The sequence below is a fragment of the Solanum dulcamara genome, chromosome 1, assembly GCF_947179165.1.
Source record: "Solanum dulcamara chromosome 1, daSolDulc1.2, whole genome shotgun sequence".
NCBI lineage: Eukaryota > Viridiplantae > Streptophyta > Magnoliopsida > Solanales > Solanaceae > Solanum > Solanum dulcamara.
The window spans coordinates 87,673,415-87,692,293 of record NC_077237.1 but is presented as its reverse complement, the minus strand read 5'-3'; the positions used below and the strand labels follow the sequence as shown (position 1 = coordinate 87,692,293).

General features: G+C 35.4%; 2 protein-coding genes across 5 annotated transcripts; one reads left to right on the top strand and one right to left on the bottom strand.

The window, feature by feature from the left end:
• The first annotated feature begins 1,157 nt into the window (after positions 1-1,157).
• On the top strand, positions 1,158-14,252 carry LOC129883351 (uncharacterized). Of its 4 annotated transcripts, none has more exons than XR_008765907.1 (24): positions 1,160-1,415; positions 1,844-1,904; positions 2,001-2,128; positions 2,211-2,266; positions 2,684-2,759; positions 2,959-3,025; positions 3,827-3,893; positions 4,020-4,086; positions 5,597-5,680; positions 5,750-5,791; positions 7,231-7,386; positions 9,051-9,128; positions 9,746-9,814; positions 9,940-10,005; positions 10,094-10,222; positions 10,295-10,351; positions 10,730-10,819; positions 11,633-11,698; positions 12,411-12,479; positions 12,547-12,651; positions 12,795-12,920; positions 13,071-13,324; positions 13,465-13,523; positions 13,627-13,663. XR_008765907.1 is itself a non-coding variant. In XM_055958004.1 (24 exons), the coding sequence occupies exons 1-24, from the start codon at positions 1,233-1,235 to the stop codon at positions 13,900-13,902; spliced, it is 2,085 nt and encodes a 694-aa protein (XP_055813979.1). In that variant the 5' UTR covers positions 1,166-1,232; the 3' UTR covers positions 13,903-14,252. The 4 variants fall into 4 exon arrangements, 2 of the variants coding, with proteins under 2 accessions (XP_055813992.1, XP_055813979.1); XR_008765905.1 differs by having other exon boundaries at positions 13,009-13,324; XM_055958004.1 differs by lacking the exon at positions 13,071-13,324 and adding an exon at positions 13,756-14,252 and having other exon boundaries at positions 1,166-1,415.
• Positions 14,253-14,711: 459 nt separating this feature from the next.
• Positions 14,712-17,237, bottom strand: LOC129883340 (diacylglycerol O-acyltransferase 3). Its single transcript, XM_055957992.1, has 2 exons — positions 16,794-17,237; positions 14,712-15,735 (listed from the first exon to the last, which is right to left on the bottom strand). Exons 1-2 carry the CDS (start codon positions 17,181-17,183, stop codon positions 14,848-14,850), a joined length of 1,278 nt encoding a protein of 425 aa, XP_055813967.1. The 5' UTR covers positions 17,184-17,237; the 3' UTR covers positions 14,712-14,847.
• Between the last annotated feature and the right edge of the window lie 1,642 nt (positions 17,238-18,879).

The window sequence follows — 18,879 nt, the reverse complement described above, 5'->3', positions numbered from 1 at the left end:
GTACATGTTCTTTTTTGTTTTTTATTTATAATGGTGGTGTATCGTTCGGTCTAACTTACATGTATCTTGATTATTTTATTGAAAGTGTAATCTTGAATTTTGAGTAGGCCTCATTGGAGGGAAAAGGGGGGATTTAAAAGATGAAAAACAAGTAAAACTAAAATAAACATGAACAAGTATAAACACATGATTAATGCTGGTAACTAGTAATTATGGTGAAGGATGGCATTAATAATGGTGGTGGTGATTGATTATACATACTAGTTGGCGATAGATCATAATGATTACTAGTGGTTGATTGTCGATAGTGGTCAACGAATGTTGCGATAATGATGGTGGGTAGTAATGATCGTAAAAGGTAGCTATCAATGACAACAACTGTCTGTGGAGACAGATTGCGCTAACTATTGTGAATGGTATTTAATTGGTGGATCTATCCTATTTTACGTGACACCTTTTACTTTTTAATTTTAAAATTCCTCCTTTACTATTCATAAAATAATTTACAATCATACAAATATCAAAATTATTTTAGACTACAAGTTTTAAAAATCTTATTTTTTTTTGTAACTTAAAACACTGTCCCATATAAAATGAGACGAAGGAGTACTCAATATTTCAAACCAGTCATACATAGTGTTTAGCTATGCCATCACGACAACGATAAATATATCAATCCTTCGATTTTTTTCTCAATAAAGACGAATAAGGAAAACACGGAAGTTAATCCAACAATTGTGGACTGGAAGGCACAAAACCGGAAGGAATTGTAGCTTAGTCCATTCCGTTTATTCATCGTTAACTGGATTATATAACTTAATTTTACCAAAATTAAAGGGTAATAACTGTTCAAACTAATAGTATAAGGATGAAATGAGACCTATCCTCAAACTTATGGGGCAATTTTGGTTAAAAACTTAAGAGGAAAAAAACATTGACTATGTTTGAATTGATTTATAAACTGTTTTTAATTTTTTTGAGTGTTTGACCAACCAATTGAATTTATTTGAACGAACTTATTTTAAGCGGTTTATAAGTTGAAAACAGTTTATAAGTAAAAAAAAAGTTTTTAATTTATAAGCACCTATATATGTTTTTAAATTTATAAGCAGTTTTTCATGAAAATAAGTAAATTCAAACCGGCTATATATCTGCACCAAAACCCCAAAATTTGAAAAAAAAAACCGGCAGCAATTCTTGAAATTCAAAAAATTGTAGACGAAGAAGAAAAAATGGATTTTGATGATTGGGAATTGAGTGCAGAGCAATTGGATAATCTTGAAAGAGATGCCCTTAGGCAAATTGCTGAGCGAAATGCATCTTCTTCTTCTGCTACGACAAGTTTCTGTTTGCAATCAACAGTTCCTTCTCGCTCTCAAGGAGATCCTAATGCTTTTGGGTTTGGATATAAAAGAGTCAGTTTCATTTCTACTCCTGTTTTTGGAGATACCCATTTGGGATTTTTCAATTTTGTTTGATTTCTGATACTATCTACTGTATCTTGTAGTTTGATTTATTGCACTGTTTTGTTTTAGTTACTGTTTCTTTTTTGCTTTCTATAGTATTTTGCCATGATTTCTTTCACTTCCGTTGTTTCTTTTTCTATTTGCTTTGATATGCTTTTCGATTGAAAGCGTAGACTGTTTGACACATTAGGTTACAGATATTTGCATGTTTTTAGTGTGTTTTTCTTGCATCTTTGAAGAGTTTAGCAACTTTGACATCCGTATTATATAACTGTATATATGTGTTGGTGCACCTTGAGCTAAATTATTAGGCTCTTTCTGATAAGTAACTAAATTATTAGCTTATTGGGTTCTTTCCTTACTCCCTTCTGTTGCAGGAAGATGTGTTATCTGCAGCACCTATAATAAGGCCTTCATCAGGGGAAGATAAGGTCTCTGGTAGGTTTCTTGCATTTCCCATTTTAAGGTGCTTATATTTGATTTTCCATTCTTCCTGACTCCTGTATGCCTGTCCTACGAAACCCCAAAACAAAGGGAAAAGCTCTGGTGGAAATTCTGGGCCTCAGAATGACAATCACGTGAAACAGCTAACAGAAAAGCGCTCTGTTAAAATTTTCCTTCATGCTAGTGGAAATATTGCAGCAAAGTTTTCATATGACCAGGTAGCTATTCGCCTACTTGCATTATTCTGTTGAAGAGTTTCTTTTTGGATTTTTGAACAATGTGGACCTTATTTTCTGCCAGATACTCGTTGAAGCTTTCCGGAAAATCCCTAAAGCTAGTTGGAGTGCAAAAGAGAGGTATTCTTGTCCTTTTCTTTGTTATGCTTTCCTCCACCCTCAGTATTCTTTTTCCTTTCAAATAGCTCTAGGCAAGCAACAGAACTGCTGCTACGCAATACGGCACAAACTGATAGCAAATACATTTCATTGTACTCTTATCTCTTGTGACTCTAAACTGTTTTATTGTGAATGTCAAGTATATTCACAATCTGTATCATAGGAAAAAGGAAAAGATAAACAATATTTGTTTTCTGGGAAGTACTATTCTCCCATCTCTTGAATAGTTCCATCCTTAACACAATGACAATTTTTCTTTTGTTTTTGACTCCATGGTGTTATCCATGTTAGATTGTGGGTTGGCCAAGAATCTTAAATCATGTTTTGCAGGAATGATTTCGAAATTCAAATGCAGTGAGTGCCTCTATAATGTTGCAGGTTGTGGATGTTTCCTTTGGCATCGTTGTCTGTAGCAGAAAAAGTTCTTCATGAAATTTCTGGCTCCAATCTGGAGGTGAGGAGTTTCAAATCGTTTTGGTCTCCCGGAATTACAGTTTCCCAACTTCAGATGAGACTACAAAACTATTAGGAGTTAGGTTCGGTGGATCATGTGCATATGTTTCTTCGCATAGAAGCTGGAACTTAAATATCTTGAATCTTCTTTGGCTCCTCATTCAAGCAAGCTAATGTTTGGTTCATCTTTTACATGTAAGTTGGAGAATTTAGATCCTCTGGTGCAACGTGCCATTGCTGCTGCTTCTGCAATGCGTGACCTTCGAGGTAAATTTATCACTACTAATCTGCTCGATTACTACTGTTAGGATCCATGGCGTTGCTTATCATAAAACAGATTATCAAAGAAATAACATAAATTGCACCATTTTTCTTCTAGTACTTGCTTTGAAATTACTGATCAGAATAGGGAGAGTAAATTCAAGAATTAGACAATGAGCAGGTTGAACAACTGGCTCAACACCACCTTAAACGAATTCTTGTACGCTGGTTCTTGTGTCATTTTAGGCCCATGTATTTGATGTTGGTTTGCTAAATGTATGACATTCCTTTTCATGGTAAGATATTGTGAAAGAATTTGAGCATCCAATCCAAAACATTAAGGCAATGGTGGAGTTTCTCAAGATCTTTAAGCACCTTTGGAATCCCTTACCCAGTCCATTATTCCATTTAGGTCAATTTGTAACTCAACTCACTTATGCACGTATAAGCTGATTTCTGGGTTCACAAATGAACTTCAGTGTAGACTTGTGAGAGTGAGAATTGACTTGGCACATGTTGACCATGATTCCATGTGAATGAATCTGAATATTTAATCAAACTCTGAAAGCAACTATTGGAATATCCTTAGACCTTTGTAAACATCTTTAGTAGCTCTTATACAATTAATATTGGAAGGGCCATGTAGGCATATTTTTTGATTACACTCTTGTTTCCTAGAATTTGATAGAAGGCTATCTTATCCTCGTTCATGTAACACCTGCTTTTATATATCACCAAAATATTCATTTTGTATAAAAGGACAGTTCGTCTAGCTTAGTATGCTTATTCAATTCCTCTTTTTACCAGATCATTATGAATTTATTCCAAATTGTATTGAATCAAAGCTTTTGCCTTTTCAGCGTGAAGGGGTTCGGTATGTTATACAACTCTTTTAAAGTTTTTTAGCTTCTCCCTTTATTAGTCAATATGACCTAGAGAAAGGGCACGTTGTTCTTTGTATCTTTGACTAAAAAAGGAAGGATAACATTTTCCTATTTAGATTTGCTTTACAACATGGAGGGCGTATCCTGTTGGCTGATGAGATGGGACTTGGAAAGACTCTTCAGGTTGTGGCTAAAACTGTGTCAAAATGGATGTTAGTTTCGAATCATTTATCTGCTACATGATGATATTTTCATGTGACAACAATATCAAGTTCGTTATAATTTAGTTGGTTATTCATTCAGGTTGCAGCCTTTTACTATATTTAATATGGAATTGCTTTTCTTTATGATGTCTTACTTTAGGTCCTAAGTTCTAGCTTGATAGCTTGTTGAGTTATTGATTGTCCCTTATGGATTGTATAGAGGTTTCTAACAGACCCTGTCCTTGCCTTTTTAAAATTAGTTTAGACATTCAAATTCTTTCTCATAGTAACAGAGCCAACCTATGGTAAGCACATTCTCACACCTGAAAGGCCATATTGAAGTTCACGTGTAAACCCCAAAATGAGGTCATAACTCATAAGCACTGAAGGGTTTGAATTATGTAAGGGCTTCCAAAGGGTTTGTAAAGGTCTTCGGCCTTGCACCCATTGCCTTAATATTTTGGGTTGGTTGCTTAAATTCTTGCACATAACTAGTTAATATTTGATCCCCGTGGAGAAATAGTGTTATTCGTCTACCAACGTCTGTATGAGCATTTGCATTACTTTAATCTAACCATAAGAGATACCTCGGGATGCCATTGCTGCATCCAAATGACTAGATCTAACTCACAACAGCTAAACAACAACAACAAACGAAATTAGTGTAATCCCACGAGTGGGGACTGGGGTGGTAGGATGTATGCAGACCTTACCCCTACCTTTTTGGGGTAGGGAGGTTGTTTCCGATAGACCTTCAGCTCAAAGAGGAGTATTCAAAGCATGGTTGCGAGAAAATATGATAGCAAATTAGCAAGATTCAAATTAAATGAGGCAACAAATAGTAATACATATTGGAGAATAAGAACTACGTGGTTACTATATACTACTACAAGTAGGAAGGAGAGGGATGAGGCTAATCCCTACCTCTCCCACATTAAAGCGCACCTCCTCTTCACATGCCCAAACTATCTCAACCTCACTTCTCTCATCTTGTCCGCCACGGGGCCTCTCCCACCTTTCCCCATATAACTTCATTCCTAATCCTATTTCTCCTAATATACCACACATCCATTTGAGCATCTTCATCTCCACTACATTTATCTTCTGAACATGGGTGTTCATGACTGGCCAACACTCTTGTATTACAGCACAAATTACTTTGTCAGATCTTTCTGTTCCCTTCAAACTATGAGCTTAAGTGAATCAAGATTTTGAGAGTCAGTGTTGATAGCCAGTTGGTTACCTAGGTATGCCTTGCCAGAAGTGATTATTTTTGTTTCTCTCAAATCTCAACTATATTTGACATATATAGTTTTAGATTTTCAGCTAGCATGTGTTTATATACCTCAATCCATAACTGATACACATAAGAACAAAACTGTGACATAATTTTACAATCAATTTTCTATAATCAGAATTTTCTTTGACATGCATCTTTGGTTACCCTAGCTCTGTATATCGTACATGCTGAATTTCTGCTTACATTGCAGGCTATCGCTGTGGTTTCATGTGTCCGTGAATCATGGCCAGTTCTTGTTCTTGCTCCATCCGCCTTACGGCTTCACTGGGCTTCTGTAAGTCATGTTAATATTTGTAAATTATCAGTAGTTTGCCTTATTCTCACTGTCTTTAGTGCCATGCAGATGATTCAACAGTGGATGAACATTCCATCATCGGAAATACTTGTATGGTTCAATACCTTTTCTCCTATTTTGTGAAGATGGAGTGAGTTGTTTGATGTTTTAGAATTATCAATGATCTTGACATCTAAATATAATGATTTTCACAAATACATATAGTATCATGTTGCCTGCATTAGTCTTTACAATTTCAATTTGGGAAGTTAGGTGTACTTCAAAATTTAGCTTATACAGTCCTTGTTTTTTCATGAAAGAATTCACTCAGGCTCCAAGCTATCCTCAATTTCATTTAAGTAAAAATTTCACATTTTTGTCGTTACACAAGGAAAAAAGATGTATACTTAATAATCAAATTAGTTTAGTTTGGTGGTATAGATATTTAGTATATTGCAGCAACTTTTGTGATTATTCATACCGTGGTGAATACTTAAGGATGTTAAATCATTAGAATATGTTGTTCTTGTGTTTTAAATGTCGAAACTTTCTTCAGATATGATTTATTTTTTGATAAATTATGGAGAAATTGTAATAACAAGAAAATGAAGGAAACACACAGAAAAGGTTAACTGAAAGTCAAGGACATCAACAAGGTGCCAATCTTAAAAAATAGTGTTGGTCAACCTAATTAATATGGTTTCATTTGTTGTGTTTCTGCGTTATTAAATGGTATTTCCTTGTATTCATGAAATCAAGTTTTACAGAACACAAAATTTGTTCTCTTTATTCCTTTAACCCTTCAGATTTTCTACATGGTATAAAGCATTTTCTATTAGAAACCTTAGTTGCCTCCGCATTTTGGCAATGGCTTTTTGCTTCTTGCCTAGCCACATGTTGCTCCTTTAGCCCTTATGTGGCTGATTTGGAAAGAGAGAACTAGTAGAACATTTGAAGGGGTTGAGAATGACATTCTATACTTGAGGAACAACCTCATGTTTTTAGTTTCTTTTTGGTGCATACACCAGGTCCCTACTAGTATAGATGATTGGCATAGATGCTTTCTTCATTTGTTATTATGAGCAATCTTTTTTATGGACAAATCTCTTTAAGGCCGTAGCTGCCTTCTAGTCTTTTAAGTTCATTCAACAATTTGGATTGAAAATACTATTTTTCCCTTTAAAAGAAACATTTATCGCACCCACCCTATCTTCTTTGTCTACCACAATGTTATAGATGTAAAAAAACTAATTTCTAATGGGCAATTTTTTGATGTTTATGTGGTGCAAAAGTTTCTAATGGACCACTTTGCACAAATAAATCATTGCCATAATCTCATTCTGTTACCCAGCCTACTTCGAGGTAGATTATGAGAAGCTTTTTGTTGCTATTCAGTCACTATGTTGGTATGAGTTGATTCACATTTTTACATTTCCGTGCAATGGAACCTGCAAGAGCTAATGCCACTAGAAGTGCATTCACTGTAATGTTACAAGCAAGTTGCATTTCAAGTCCCTGATAATTAATTTTTTTTCTTCTATTTTATACAGGTAGTTTTATCTCAATGCAGCGGTTCAAATAAGGGAGGATTTAAAATAGTTCCTTCAAACACTAAGAAGTCCATTCACCTTGATGGTGTGTTCAACATAGTATCGTATGACATTGTCCCTAAACTTCAAGATCTACTTATGGCATCAACATTTAAGGTAAGTGCAATGCATTATATACAACGTTTGGCATCATCTGTATTCAATCTTGATACTCTACTTATAATGATGGATCTATATATGTGTTTGTCTATTTCTTGTGAGTGATATAACAAGACAGAAAACTAAAGGGACCATTGAGTTAGCTGGATTTTGTTCCCTTACTTGCTTGGATACTCTTTTGTTATATAACTCTTGCAATGCAGTTGACATAAATTGGCATTTTATTTTACTAAGATAAGGCTCGATGAATTTTATTTGAGGTGGCTCCTCGTTATGGTGGATGGACTACTTGAGGAAATGACAGATGAGTTTTTGATGGGCTGTAGTCCTATCTAGGAAATCAAAGAACCTTTTTGTTATCCAGATTTTGTTCTATTCCTATATGCTTGGATACACTTTTACTTGCTTCGGTGACAACACTTAGAGGGTGTTTGGATTATAGCTTATTTTTAGTGCTTTTAGCTTTTAAGCTCTTTCTCTATTTTTTGTGGTGTTTGGGAAAGAGAAAAAGTGCTTTTAAGCACTGACTTTTAGCCTAAAAAGTTAAAAAAAACCTTAAAGCCAAAAGTTGGACATTCCCAACTTATGGCTTTTAGCTTATAAGCTATTTTTAAAAAGGCAATCCAAAAATCCTCTTACTTGGCTCACTTTCATGTGCTGCTTTTATACCTTTATATTAACAACTTTTAATTTTTTGGAGCTATCAAAAAGACAATTGGAAAAGAATGGTAGTGTTAAGCATCCCTCATTGATAGAGGAAATGGGTTATTGTCTTCTTATATGGTCCTGGGCAGGCCATCCTCCCCTCAGATCTAGCTTTTGAGATTGAGTTTGGCTCAATGTCGATTTTTTTACTAGAGTCAACTCCATCCTCATTCTTGGTTTACCCAATGTTGGGTGCCCATGTTATCTTGCTCATGCTCCAGATCCTTCGTCAGATGAAGACGGTGATACACCTTTGTTTTACACATAGGCTCAAATGTATAAGTTATTCACATCTCAACACATTCAAAGTACCGTCCTCATCCTATTATTATTTGTAAAAGAGTTGAACTGTTGACATTCACCCCAAAAAAATAATGAAAAAACCACATTAATTTGTGCTTGACAATGTCTATTACCTATGTATGGTAACGGCTTGATGGGTGTCATGCTTGAGTCTGTTTGCTTGGGCGCAAGCTAAAACATGAGAAGAGTGCTTCATGCAACTACTCCTGAGAAATAGTCAAATTGAACTAGTTGAAGCTAAGGGCCATTGAAGAGCAGGTGATGGGTTACGAAGATATACAAGGAAAGAGTCTCTGGAGTACCTTTCACTTTTAGTTCATCCCTAGGCATGCTGGGGGTGTTAAGTATCCCACATTGATAGAGGAAGTGGATTGTTGTCTCCTTATATGGTCTTGGACAATTCTCACCTCATGAGGTAGTTTTTGGAGTTGAATTAGACCCTGGACCCATGTTCTTAACAGATAGGAAATACAAGAGGCTTACTGGTCCCATACTGTTACTTCAATTCAATGTTTAAGATCTTCAGTGTTTGGATGTTGATACTTATATAAGCTCTTGATTATTGTGTTTAAAGTAAGTTCTTTGTGTTGGATGTCATGGTTGCATTTTCATGCTACTTAATGATTGTTATCTGTGATGATTTGTTTGTTCAGGTTGTTATTGCAGATGAATCACACTTCTTGAAAAATGCCCAAGCAAAAAGAACCAGTGCTTCCCTTCCCTTATTACAGGTCTGCTTTCTTTCTTTTATAAAGAAATGGTCTGCATGCCTTCTCTCTGTGTTCAGAGATGGGAGTTGGTCTATATAGAGTTCTTATCCAATGGTTAGTCAATGGAATTATTACTTTTCAGAAAAAAAAGAAAAAATGTAGACGTCATATCACTACAGTGGCCTGTGTACTGTACATGGAGGCATCTCTTGATACTTCCTACAGTTAACTTCATCCATCTCAACAGAAAGCAAATGGATATATCAATTGTGAAAAGAGGCACACATCAATCAATCCGGTGCACGCCCTGAACTGTATGCAATATATATTTCAAAACACAATTCACAGCAGAGAATTCCACTCAAGCTCATCAAGTTGACTGTTTCTGATGAAAATATTCCTTTGTGACTTTGTCTTAACTCTTAAGCTTTCTCCAGTATAAAACATATCAAAATGAACAAGAAAAGAAAAGAAACAAAAAGTATCAGTTGGACCGTGAACAAATGGATCTTGAATGTCAAACTTGCAAAAAGAAAAAAAAGATTTGATATTCCCATCCAAGTTGATGAGCATACATTTTCACCAGATGTATAAGTGGGAGGAGTGGTCCTGATGATTTTACATGTTGACTGCTGCAGAAAGCTCAGTATGTGATATTGCTCAGCGGAACTCCTGCTTTATCAAGGCCAATTGAACTATTCAAACAGGTATATGTTCATTTTTTTTATCAATTAAGTTATTGGCTCCGCATGCAGTTGGTTACTACAGTTGAGTTTCAAATTGATGTTTTATTTGTTGGGGGTTTGTGATCTAAAATTGTGTGCTTTGACAGCTGGAGGCCTTGCATCCTACTGTATATAAGAATGTGCACGAATATGGCAACCGCTATTGCAAGGGTGTAAGTCAAAATTCTCCTGGATTGGAAGCTGCCTCTGAGATCTTACAATAATAAAGAAGTGCTCTAACAGGTTTGCTGAACATTCTAGGGCATCTTTGGAGTTTATCAAGGCGCAAGTAATCACGAAGAGCTTCACAGTTTAATTAAAGCAACAGTGATGATTCGACGACTAAAAAAGGATGTCCTTTCTGAACTCCCTCAGAAGCGGAGGCAACAGGTTTAAATTTAGGTTTACATTTGATGGTTCTAGCTACATGACTTCATCTCATCCTCTCTCACTTTGTTACAGGTTTTCCTAGACTTGGGGGAGAAGGAGATGAGACAAGTTAATGCTCTATTTCGTGAGGTATTCCTCAAAACCTTTGTGATTACTTTTTTAATCCTCTTCCCACCCTAGAATTTGAATGTACTTTTAACCAGAAGTGCTGTTTTCTCTGCATTCTTTTATCATCTTAGTTTATGCGTTCAATGACTTGAATTCTTCCAGTTAACCTCGTTTTGACTTTTCAACTGTGAATACCTTAATGCTTCTTGTGGTATTTCTCACAGGACACTTAATATTCTATTACTCTTTTCTGAAACTTCCTTTTCTTAATTCGAATTTAAAGATAGGAATTTAGTTAAGTAAATGATGTCTGATACTCCTGTCCAAAGATTGTAAAGAACTGACTTTCCTTGATTTCTGAAGAAAGGTATTTACTTAATCTAATGTTGTGTCCTGTAGTTGGAGGTCATTAAGGGGCAATGGAAATCAGCTCAGTCCGAGGAGGAGGCTAAATCTCTTAAGTTTGCTGAGAAAAGCCTCATCAGTAAGGTACATCTGCACACTCGGGTCATGATTATTTCTTTCTTTTTATCGGTTTGAGAGCTGATCACTATAACAAGGATTCTTGAAAATAGTATATCTGGTCTTACTGCATAATATGCTTATCTTTGTATCTTGATCCTTGAGAACTGACTCACAAAATATCCCTTTCTCCAAAAACTTTTGCTGTCGGAATAGTGCTCCTGTGTGCAGGCGGTTTGAAAAACTTTTTGTCTTTGGAGGTAAGTGGATCACATTTCCATGACGAGCCTCATGCATGTCTTACCAGTAGCTAGAAGATTCAAATAAGGAAAAGTAATGACTTTTTCTTCCCCCAAACCATAAAATATCTGTGTTCCGAACAATTTGTGTTCAGTGCCATCAACTACCAATGCTTCGTCCGTATTCCTACTATAATTAGGTAACAGAGAATATATTCTGTTAGAATCTTCTAGGATCTTGAAAATATATTATTGCATGATTTACACCCCATAAATAAATGTATTTGATACTCTTTCCTTGCTTAGAACATGTGCTCTTTGCTATTTGAAGCCCAATGGCTTGAGGGAATAATCAACTTGAGTTTTCTCGACGTTATTTTAATCTTTCATCTCATGGTATCAGAGCTAGGCCCATCCCGTTGCTGGTCTATAATAATGAAATTTAACAAATTCAATCCAGTCTTTTACTGTGCTCACTGCCATTTTTTTGGAATATTTTCTTTTGTTTATAAAGCTTGATTTGGCTGCATTATTGCTAGAATTGATATATTTTATGAGAGTTTTAAGTTTTAACCCCTATACTTTGCTTCTTGTGCTGCAGATTTACACTGCCTCTGCCTCGGCCAAAATTCCAGCAGTTTTGGATTACCTAGGAACCATGGTTGAGGTATGATGAATTTTGTTTCTTCTTCATCCTAGATATTCAGAATACAAAGTTAAAGCATCTCCAACCGCTCCATTGGAATGTTCTTTCTTTACCTCTTTCATCATGTTGGATTTAAAAGACAATACCGTCTGTAAGGGAGAAGAGTGCAAAAGGAAAGGGGATATACTGTTCTCATGTTCAAGAGCAATATAGGAAGATAATGTCAGCAGATGTTGGCTTTCAAATTTCTTTGGAAATTAGAAAGATATTGCCTTTAAGGCTTTAAGTTAGATAGAAGAAAAGAAACTACAGAATCAGATACACAACCTATAGATAAACAGGATATTGGGAGCATTGTTGTAACTCGATCAGAATATACTCAAAGCAACCAACTTTCAACTTGAGTTCTAGATGTCTGACACCTGGCTAATGAAACCATAGGTCAACCAAGACTTGTCTGATGTACAAATTCTCTTATAAACTACTTTTTGAGTCAAGTGCAAGGTTCAAGTTGTTAAGCGATGCTTGGAAGGTCCTCATATCAGTTCCATCATTTAACCAAAGAGTGTTCTGACATGTAAAATGTACTGTCCTTTTATCTGACAACGATTTATGTTGTCTGTAGAGCAGTTGCACACCTTCTCCACTATGCCCACTTCTTGCTTGTTCATATAAGCTTCAATATTCTTGTTATGCTTCTTGGTGTAGTAACTGTGGTTTTTCAAACATGCAGGCAAACTGCAAGTTCCTGATATTTGCACATCATCAATCAATGATTGATTCAATACATGAGTATTTACTTGTAAGATTTTCATGTTTTAGTACATTTTTAGAATTATAGACTACTGAACATTCCCCTTGTTTTGCAGAAGAAGAAGGTTGGTTGTATTAGGATTGATGGCAGCACTCCATCAGCATTACGACAAGCTTTGGTGACAGATTTTCAGGAAAAAGAAGCAATTAAGGCTGCAGTGGTAATGTCATTGATCTGTTATCATTAATCAAACTGACAGTGTAATTTGACTTAGGATTGATTTCCTTATCGATCCTTAAATACAGTTGGAAAGTGAGATTATGTAGGATGGAAAATAATATTGTTATAACTATTGTATTGTAGCTTTCCATCAGAGCTGGGGGTGTTGGGTTAACGTTAACAGCAGCAAGCACAGTGATATTTGCAGAATTATCATGGACACCGGGTGACCTTATTCAAGCTGAGGATCGAGCTCACAGAATTGGCCAGGTGAGCTACATAATGTTAGATAATTGGTTGAGGATTACTTCTCTGCTTGAATTATTTTTGAATCTGCTATTATGCCTGGCTTGGCTAGTTTTCTGTTGCTGCAATCTCAGATATTCAATGGCCAGCATTGACCACACTGCTTTACTTCAGGAATCATCCTCTCCAGGGTTCTCTTTCCACTTGAGCTTTGTATATTAGGACTGCGTGTGTGATTAAGCTGTCTTGGCCATGAGACTCAATGATGTCCAACTCCAGCTTCATCCACTACAATGCTCGTTTGCAGAGTCCTTAAATTCGTCTTTGACATACTTAGCTTTCGTGGTTATTTTGCACTTAATGCAACCAAAAATAAAAAACTAAAAGGAGTATAAGCAGCAAGACACTGATTCATTTGCTGTAATTCGGTATTTTCTGCCTTGATTCCAGTATTTTTGCTTAACTACTCTGTTTATGGGTGCCTATGTGTGTCTATCTATCAGAAGAGCTAACTAACTAAGAAATCTGTATATTCCGGAGTCAGAACTTTAACAAACTTCCTTTCTAGGTATCCTCTGTCAATGTGTGTTATCTGCTGGCGAACGACACTGTTGATGACATAATTTGGTATGTTCCCTTGTTACTAGTAGAGCTTTCTGATTTATTCAACTCTGATCGATACCAAATGTAGAAATTATGATGTGATGGTTATTTTTACGACTTTGTACAGGGATGTTGTTCAGAGCAAGTTGGACAACCTCGGACAGGTCTTCTTCTACTTAATTCTCTATGTGCTTGAATATTTAAGGTACAAAACTGGCACCACCCTAAGCTAATGAAGCTACAAATGTATATGCAGATGCTTGATGGCCAGGAGAAATCATTGGAAGTTTCGATTAATCAGTCTCACAGCAGCCCTGCAAAACAGAAGACCCTCGACTCCTTCATTAAGCGCTGTAACGAATCACCACCTCAGGATCCCAGCAAAAAACAATGTCGTCATTGAGCACTCAAGAACAAATATTAAACCCCTGTCTCGTATACACATTAGAGGAGATCGGGGATGTGTATATTCGACTACTATATCATACCATTTAGCAAGTAGTATGGAGTATTCCCTCATGTTTGTCTGATAGATGTGGAGCTGTTAAGAGATGCAGTTTATGGTGAAAAAACATGCTTTGTTTCATTTTTTAGCCTATTTGACACCTTTTAAAATTTGTCAACTATTTTATCGCCTTTCTGTCTGTTTCGAATATTGGATGTACATTGATATCAATCAATCAACTTCCTTAATCTCAAACTGGGGCTGTACATCATGTCTTAATCAATCAACTAATTTTTCTTGGGTTCTCATTGAAGTTGTAATGACTCGTTGCTGTTTTATCTTATGATCATTCAAAGTAGATATGTTATGATTGATGTTTACCAAATAGGGATAATAACACTTCTAGTGCCTAAGTAGTTGGTTGATTCCGCTTTCTGTCCATGTGATATATTATTCAACATAATTACCTTTCAATTAATTAAAATGTGTATGTTTTGTCCTTTCATATAGAAAATATGTTATATTTGAATATATAAGATCATATTACTGTCAAATATACACTAATAGTATAAACTTAACATAACATATGAGTTGTTAAGTGGTGCAAACAATTTACACTTGTGCTACATTTGTGAAGGTTCACAAGCAAAACAATAAAAAATGCACAATTCAATTAATTGAAGATTTAATGTGTTAAATCAAACACCGGAGGTACTAAAATCAAAATTTAGGAACAGAAGGTGCTATTGATCCTTAAACCAAATATAAAAAGTACAATCTCACTATGTAATGATAATATTTACATAAATAGCAAAAGTAATCTATATTTGATGATTTTTACATAAACAAAAAGCAATTCAAAAGCCCACCTACTACATGCTAATGAAAGAACAGAACATTGTTCTAAGGCAAAGCATTGGCTAATCCTACTTCTGGATATCTGCCAAGTAAATTGGCTGCAATTAGACTCACATCCTCTAAACCAACCCCAATACATAGAGAGTTACTAGTAGTAGGAGAAGCAGAGCTAACAGCAACCGAGTCACCAGTTTGGAAGGCGTCTGAGCTGCTGTTGCTGCCTGAAACTCTGACATTAGGACCAACTTTACACTTTCCCATGCATTTGCATCCTGAGACTGCAGCTTCAATCCCGGTAACACGTTGGAATTCTTCTAGTAGCGCTCCAGCGCCTAATCTCTTACATTTACCACCCATACATACTTCAATTCTCTTTGTCCCCTCTGCTGTTGTTGTTGTAGCTGCTGCTATAGATGCATTAGACCTGTTGCCTAATGTGATACTGCTGCCTACATTGCCAATGTGACTATCACTAACTTCCAAGCAGCATTCACCTTTTTGCTCAGGGACCAGAACTTCTAAAATTGTCGTCCTCCCTGTTGCTTCCTCCATGGAAGTTGATGACATGCTTGAGATCTCTACTGATGTATCCACTTCTGGATTTAGAGTCTGAGGCTCGACTATTGTTGAAATGCCAGGACTTAATGTTGCATTCTCAAGTGCTCGGTCACATGCCTCGGGAATTGTTTGGGCAAGTGTTCCGATTTTCAGGCTTTTCATGTCGACCAAATTTTGACATTCATCATCACTTGATTCACTCGATTCGGAAGACGAGCTGGAAGATGATAACATTTCACAGTTCCTTGTGCTGCTCTGTACTTGACTTGCTACTTTCATCTTCATGAGTGCTTTTTCTTCTTTTCTTTTCCTCTTCAACTCCTCCTCCTCTGCCTTTAGTTGTTGAAGCTGTCCTAGCAAAAGATCCGCCGCTTCCTGATAATGAGGAAAGGCAACATAAATAAACTGGAAGAGCAATATAGTTATAACAAATAAATTTATCAGCAATGTTTACTGCTTTTATTCGTACTTCCATCGAAATTATGCACAAAACTGTGTGCCCAGAGACTAGTCTAAAACTACAATGTTTGATTCGACAATGCAACTATATTTCAAAGTAGAATTTCACATGCATTTTTCCAGGACCTTTAACATCTCTAAGGACCCTATCTATCTACCTATTTCAGTAAACCGAGAAATAGGTATAATCGTCCATCCTTTATATACATATCAGATATTCACTCTCTCGACAACTCGAATCAAGCTACAGGATCAATGGTTTTAGCTTTCAACTAGACAACAAAACTTAGCAGATCAACAACAGAAGGAAGGGCTTAACAGCCAATTACTAAGCAGCACCAGACATCAATGGATATATACTGTTGTCGGAAAATTATTCTGTGTATATATTATACTAAGTACTCGAAGAAATTCTAGGCTTCGCCAGTGACTACAACACTAATCCAATATCCCACTTCAATTCCATCAAAAGTTGATTCCTAAAGCTACAAGTTGCTACCAATTCCATAAGAAACTCTGATCCATGTTGGTCAGACTCTTCAAAAATGATGCCACATCCGTGTCTGATTCTTCAAAAATACACTACTTTTAGAGAATCCGACACACATCCATCAACAATTTTGAAGAGTCCGAGCAACATAGACTCTGATACAGAGACCAAACATATCATGATTTTAAGCTTGTGGATCCAAAGTGCAAGACTTGATTTTGAAATTAGTAAAAGCCACTCCGATGCACTAAGCTCCCACTATATGCAAGGTTCAGGTAAGATCCAAACTACAAAACTCTAATTATATAGTCTTACCCTGCAACTGCATTTATGCAAGAGACAATTTCCACAAATCGAACGATAAAAATACAAAAAGTTCAAATTTTTAACTAAAAACACCCAACAAAAAGAATCATCTCACAAGATCAGTTTAACTTCTGATTATACAATAAGAACACAATTAAGTCTAATAAATTAAACTTACCGAAATTGTCTTCCCTTGAACTTGATCAACCAAATCAACATGATCAGAACCAAACCCAAATCCCATTTCATTCAAATTCGACAGATTCCTCGACAAACCCTTAAGAAATTTCATCTTCTTCTTCGTTTTCTTCTTCAACTCCGTCATATCCTTCTCTTTCTTCTTCTTCCCACACCTAATAACTCCACCTCTACCGGAAGAATAATACTCCAAATAACCCTCATCGTAAAACTCACAACCCAAATTAACCCCAAATTCCTTCTTCACCTTAACCGATTTCAAACTGGAACATGAAAATCCACAACTACGGTGAAATGGGTTGCTACTAATTCCGGCAACGGCGCCGGTGACTGAAGGAAATCGGCGTAAAACTCCGGCAGAGGCTTCCATTATGATGATGATGAATTCTTGTTCAACCTTACACTGAACAAGAATTTTGTTTCCTTGTTTTTTTTTCCCTTCCTTTTTCGATAATATAAAGGGCAAAAAAGTTTGAATAACTGGCGTAACTGTTTTCTAACGTGGAGGATTATGATTGGTTAAAGATGACGTGGATGATGATGTGTCATTGACACCCGCTAGCTTGTGAATGTTTTAAGTTTCCCACGTTAATACTGATTCCCGCCACGCGTTTTCGGTGTATGATGCACCGTTGGATTGAGTTGAATGGAATTAAAGGCTGTGATTATGCCATGTGTGTGACACGTGCTGTTGTGGAAATGATTACGTGGCAGAGGCTTTTTTTTTTGGGCGGGGTTTTCAAAACGTGGCAGTGGGTGCGGTTTCTATTTTTTTGTTTTTTTTTTGTTTTAAACTTGACATATAAAGAGCGGTGGTGAAACTGTTCTTTTTCTAATCAGATATTTTTTATTCAAGTTTTGAGTATGAATAGGGAGTGTTTTTTACGAATAAAATCTATGTGGTATGAATTCAGATTAGTTGGAGTACTTTAACAAAAGTATCAAATATTGAATGAAAAATTAAAAATAAATAGATATAAATCATTAGTAGAATAAAAAAATGATTCTGATTAGTTGGACTTCAATAAAGGTATTGGATATTGAATGAAAAATTGAAAATAAATAAATATAAAGATTAAGATATAATTATACTAGGAAACATTATTAAAAGAAATATAGATTAGTAATAAAATGAAGTAGTGAAGATATTTTTTCTTGGCATAAATATGAACTTTAATTTGATTTTAGCTATCATCCATAACTTTCAATTTTGGGTGGGCATAAGTGGACATTAATTTGTACAAAATTGTACAAGTAAACGCATGCGTCTTACGTGACATAATACATATATGACTCTATGTAGGACACCACGTAGAATAAATGTGTTTATTTATTTAATTTTATACAATTTAAAGTGCATACTATACTTGTGTACACCAAAAGTTGGAGGACATAAATGTCAGTTGATGTCAAATTAAAATGGCGCATTTGTGTATTATGCCTTTTTTTGTTTAAATAAATGTTACTATATTTTAATCTCACAATTATTAAGTAGTACGGGCGGGTAGCTTTTACTATCATATGAAATAAAATATTATACATTTTTTTTATTCGTAAGAGCTCAAATCCGAGACTTCTGACTAGAAACGGAGGAAAAAACTAAAACATGAAAAAGAAACTTCTTGATTGTATACATGTTTATTACCAAAGTTTTTAAAATAAGATATTAATTAGGAGCCACAAATTATTAATTACTATTAAAATAAAGATAAGGTCTTAAAAAACTAACTAGCTTTAGAATTTGCCAAGTTACTTTAGGAGCAAGGAAATAATCTGTTTTTCCTTTTGTTTTCTTTGCTTGGACGACTTAAAAATTCTTCAAATTAAAAAAAGATTATTCCTTTCCTTAATCAAGTGTGAAATCAACAATTTACAACTCTTACTCTTTTTCTTAAGTTAATTAAAGTTTAAGTTATCGCAAGTAATTCTTCATATCGAGCCTGATATGATAATATAAAAGATAGAGTAATAACCTATTATAAATATATATAAAAAAGTATACAATTATTTTATATGACTTAAATCCATATATGGTACTAGGTTGTAGCGCTCTTGTCTTCTACCTT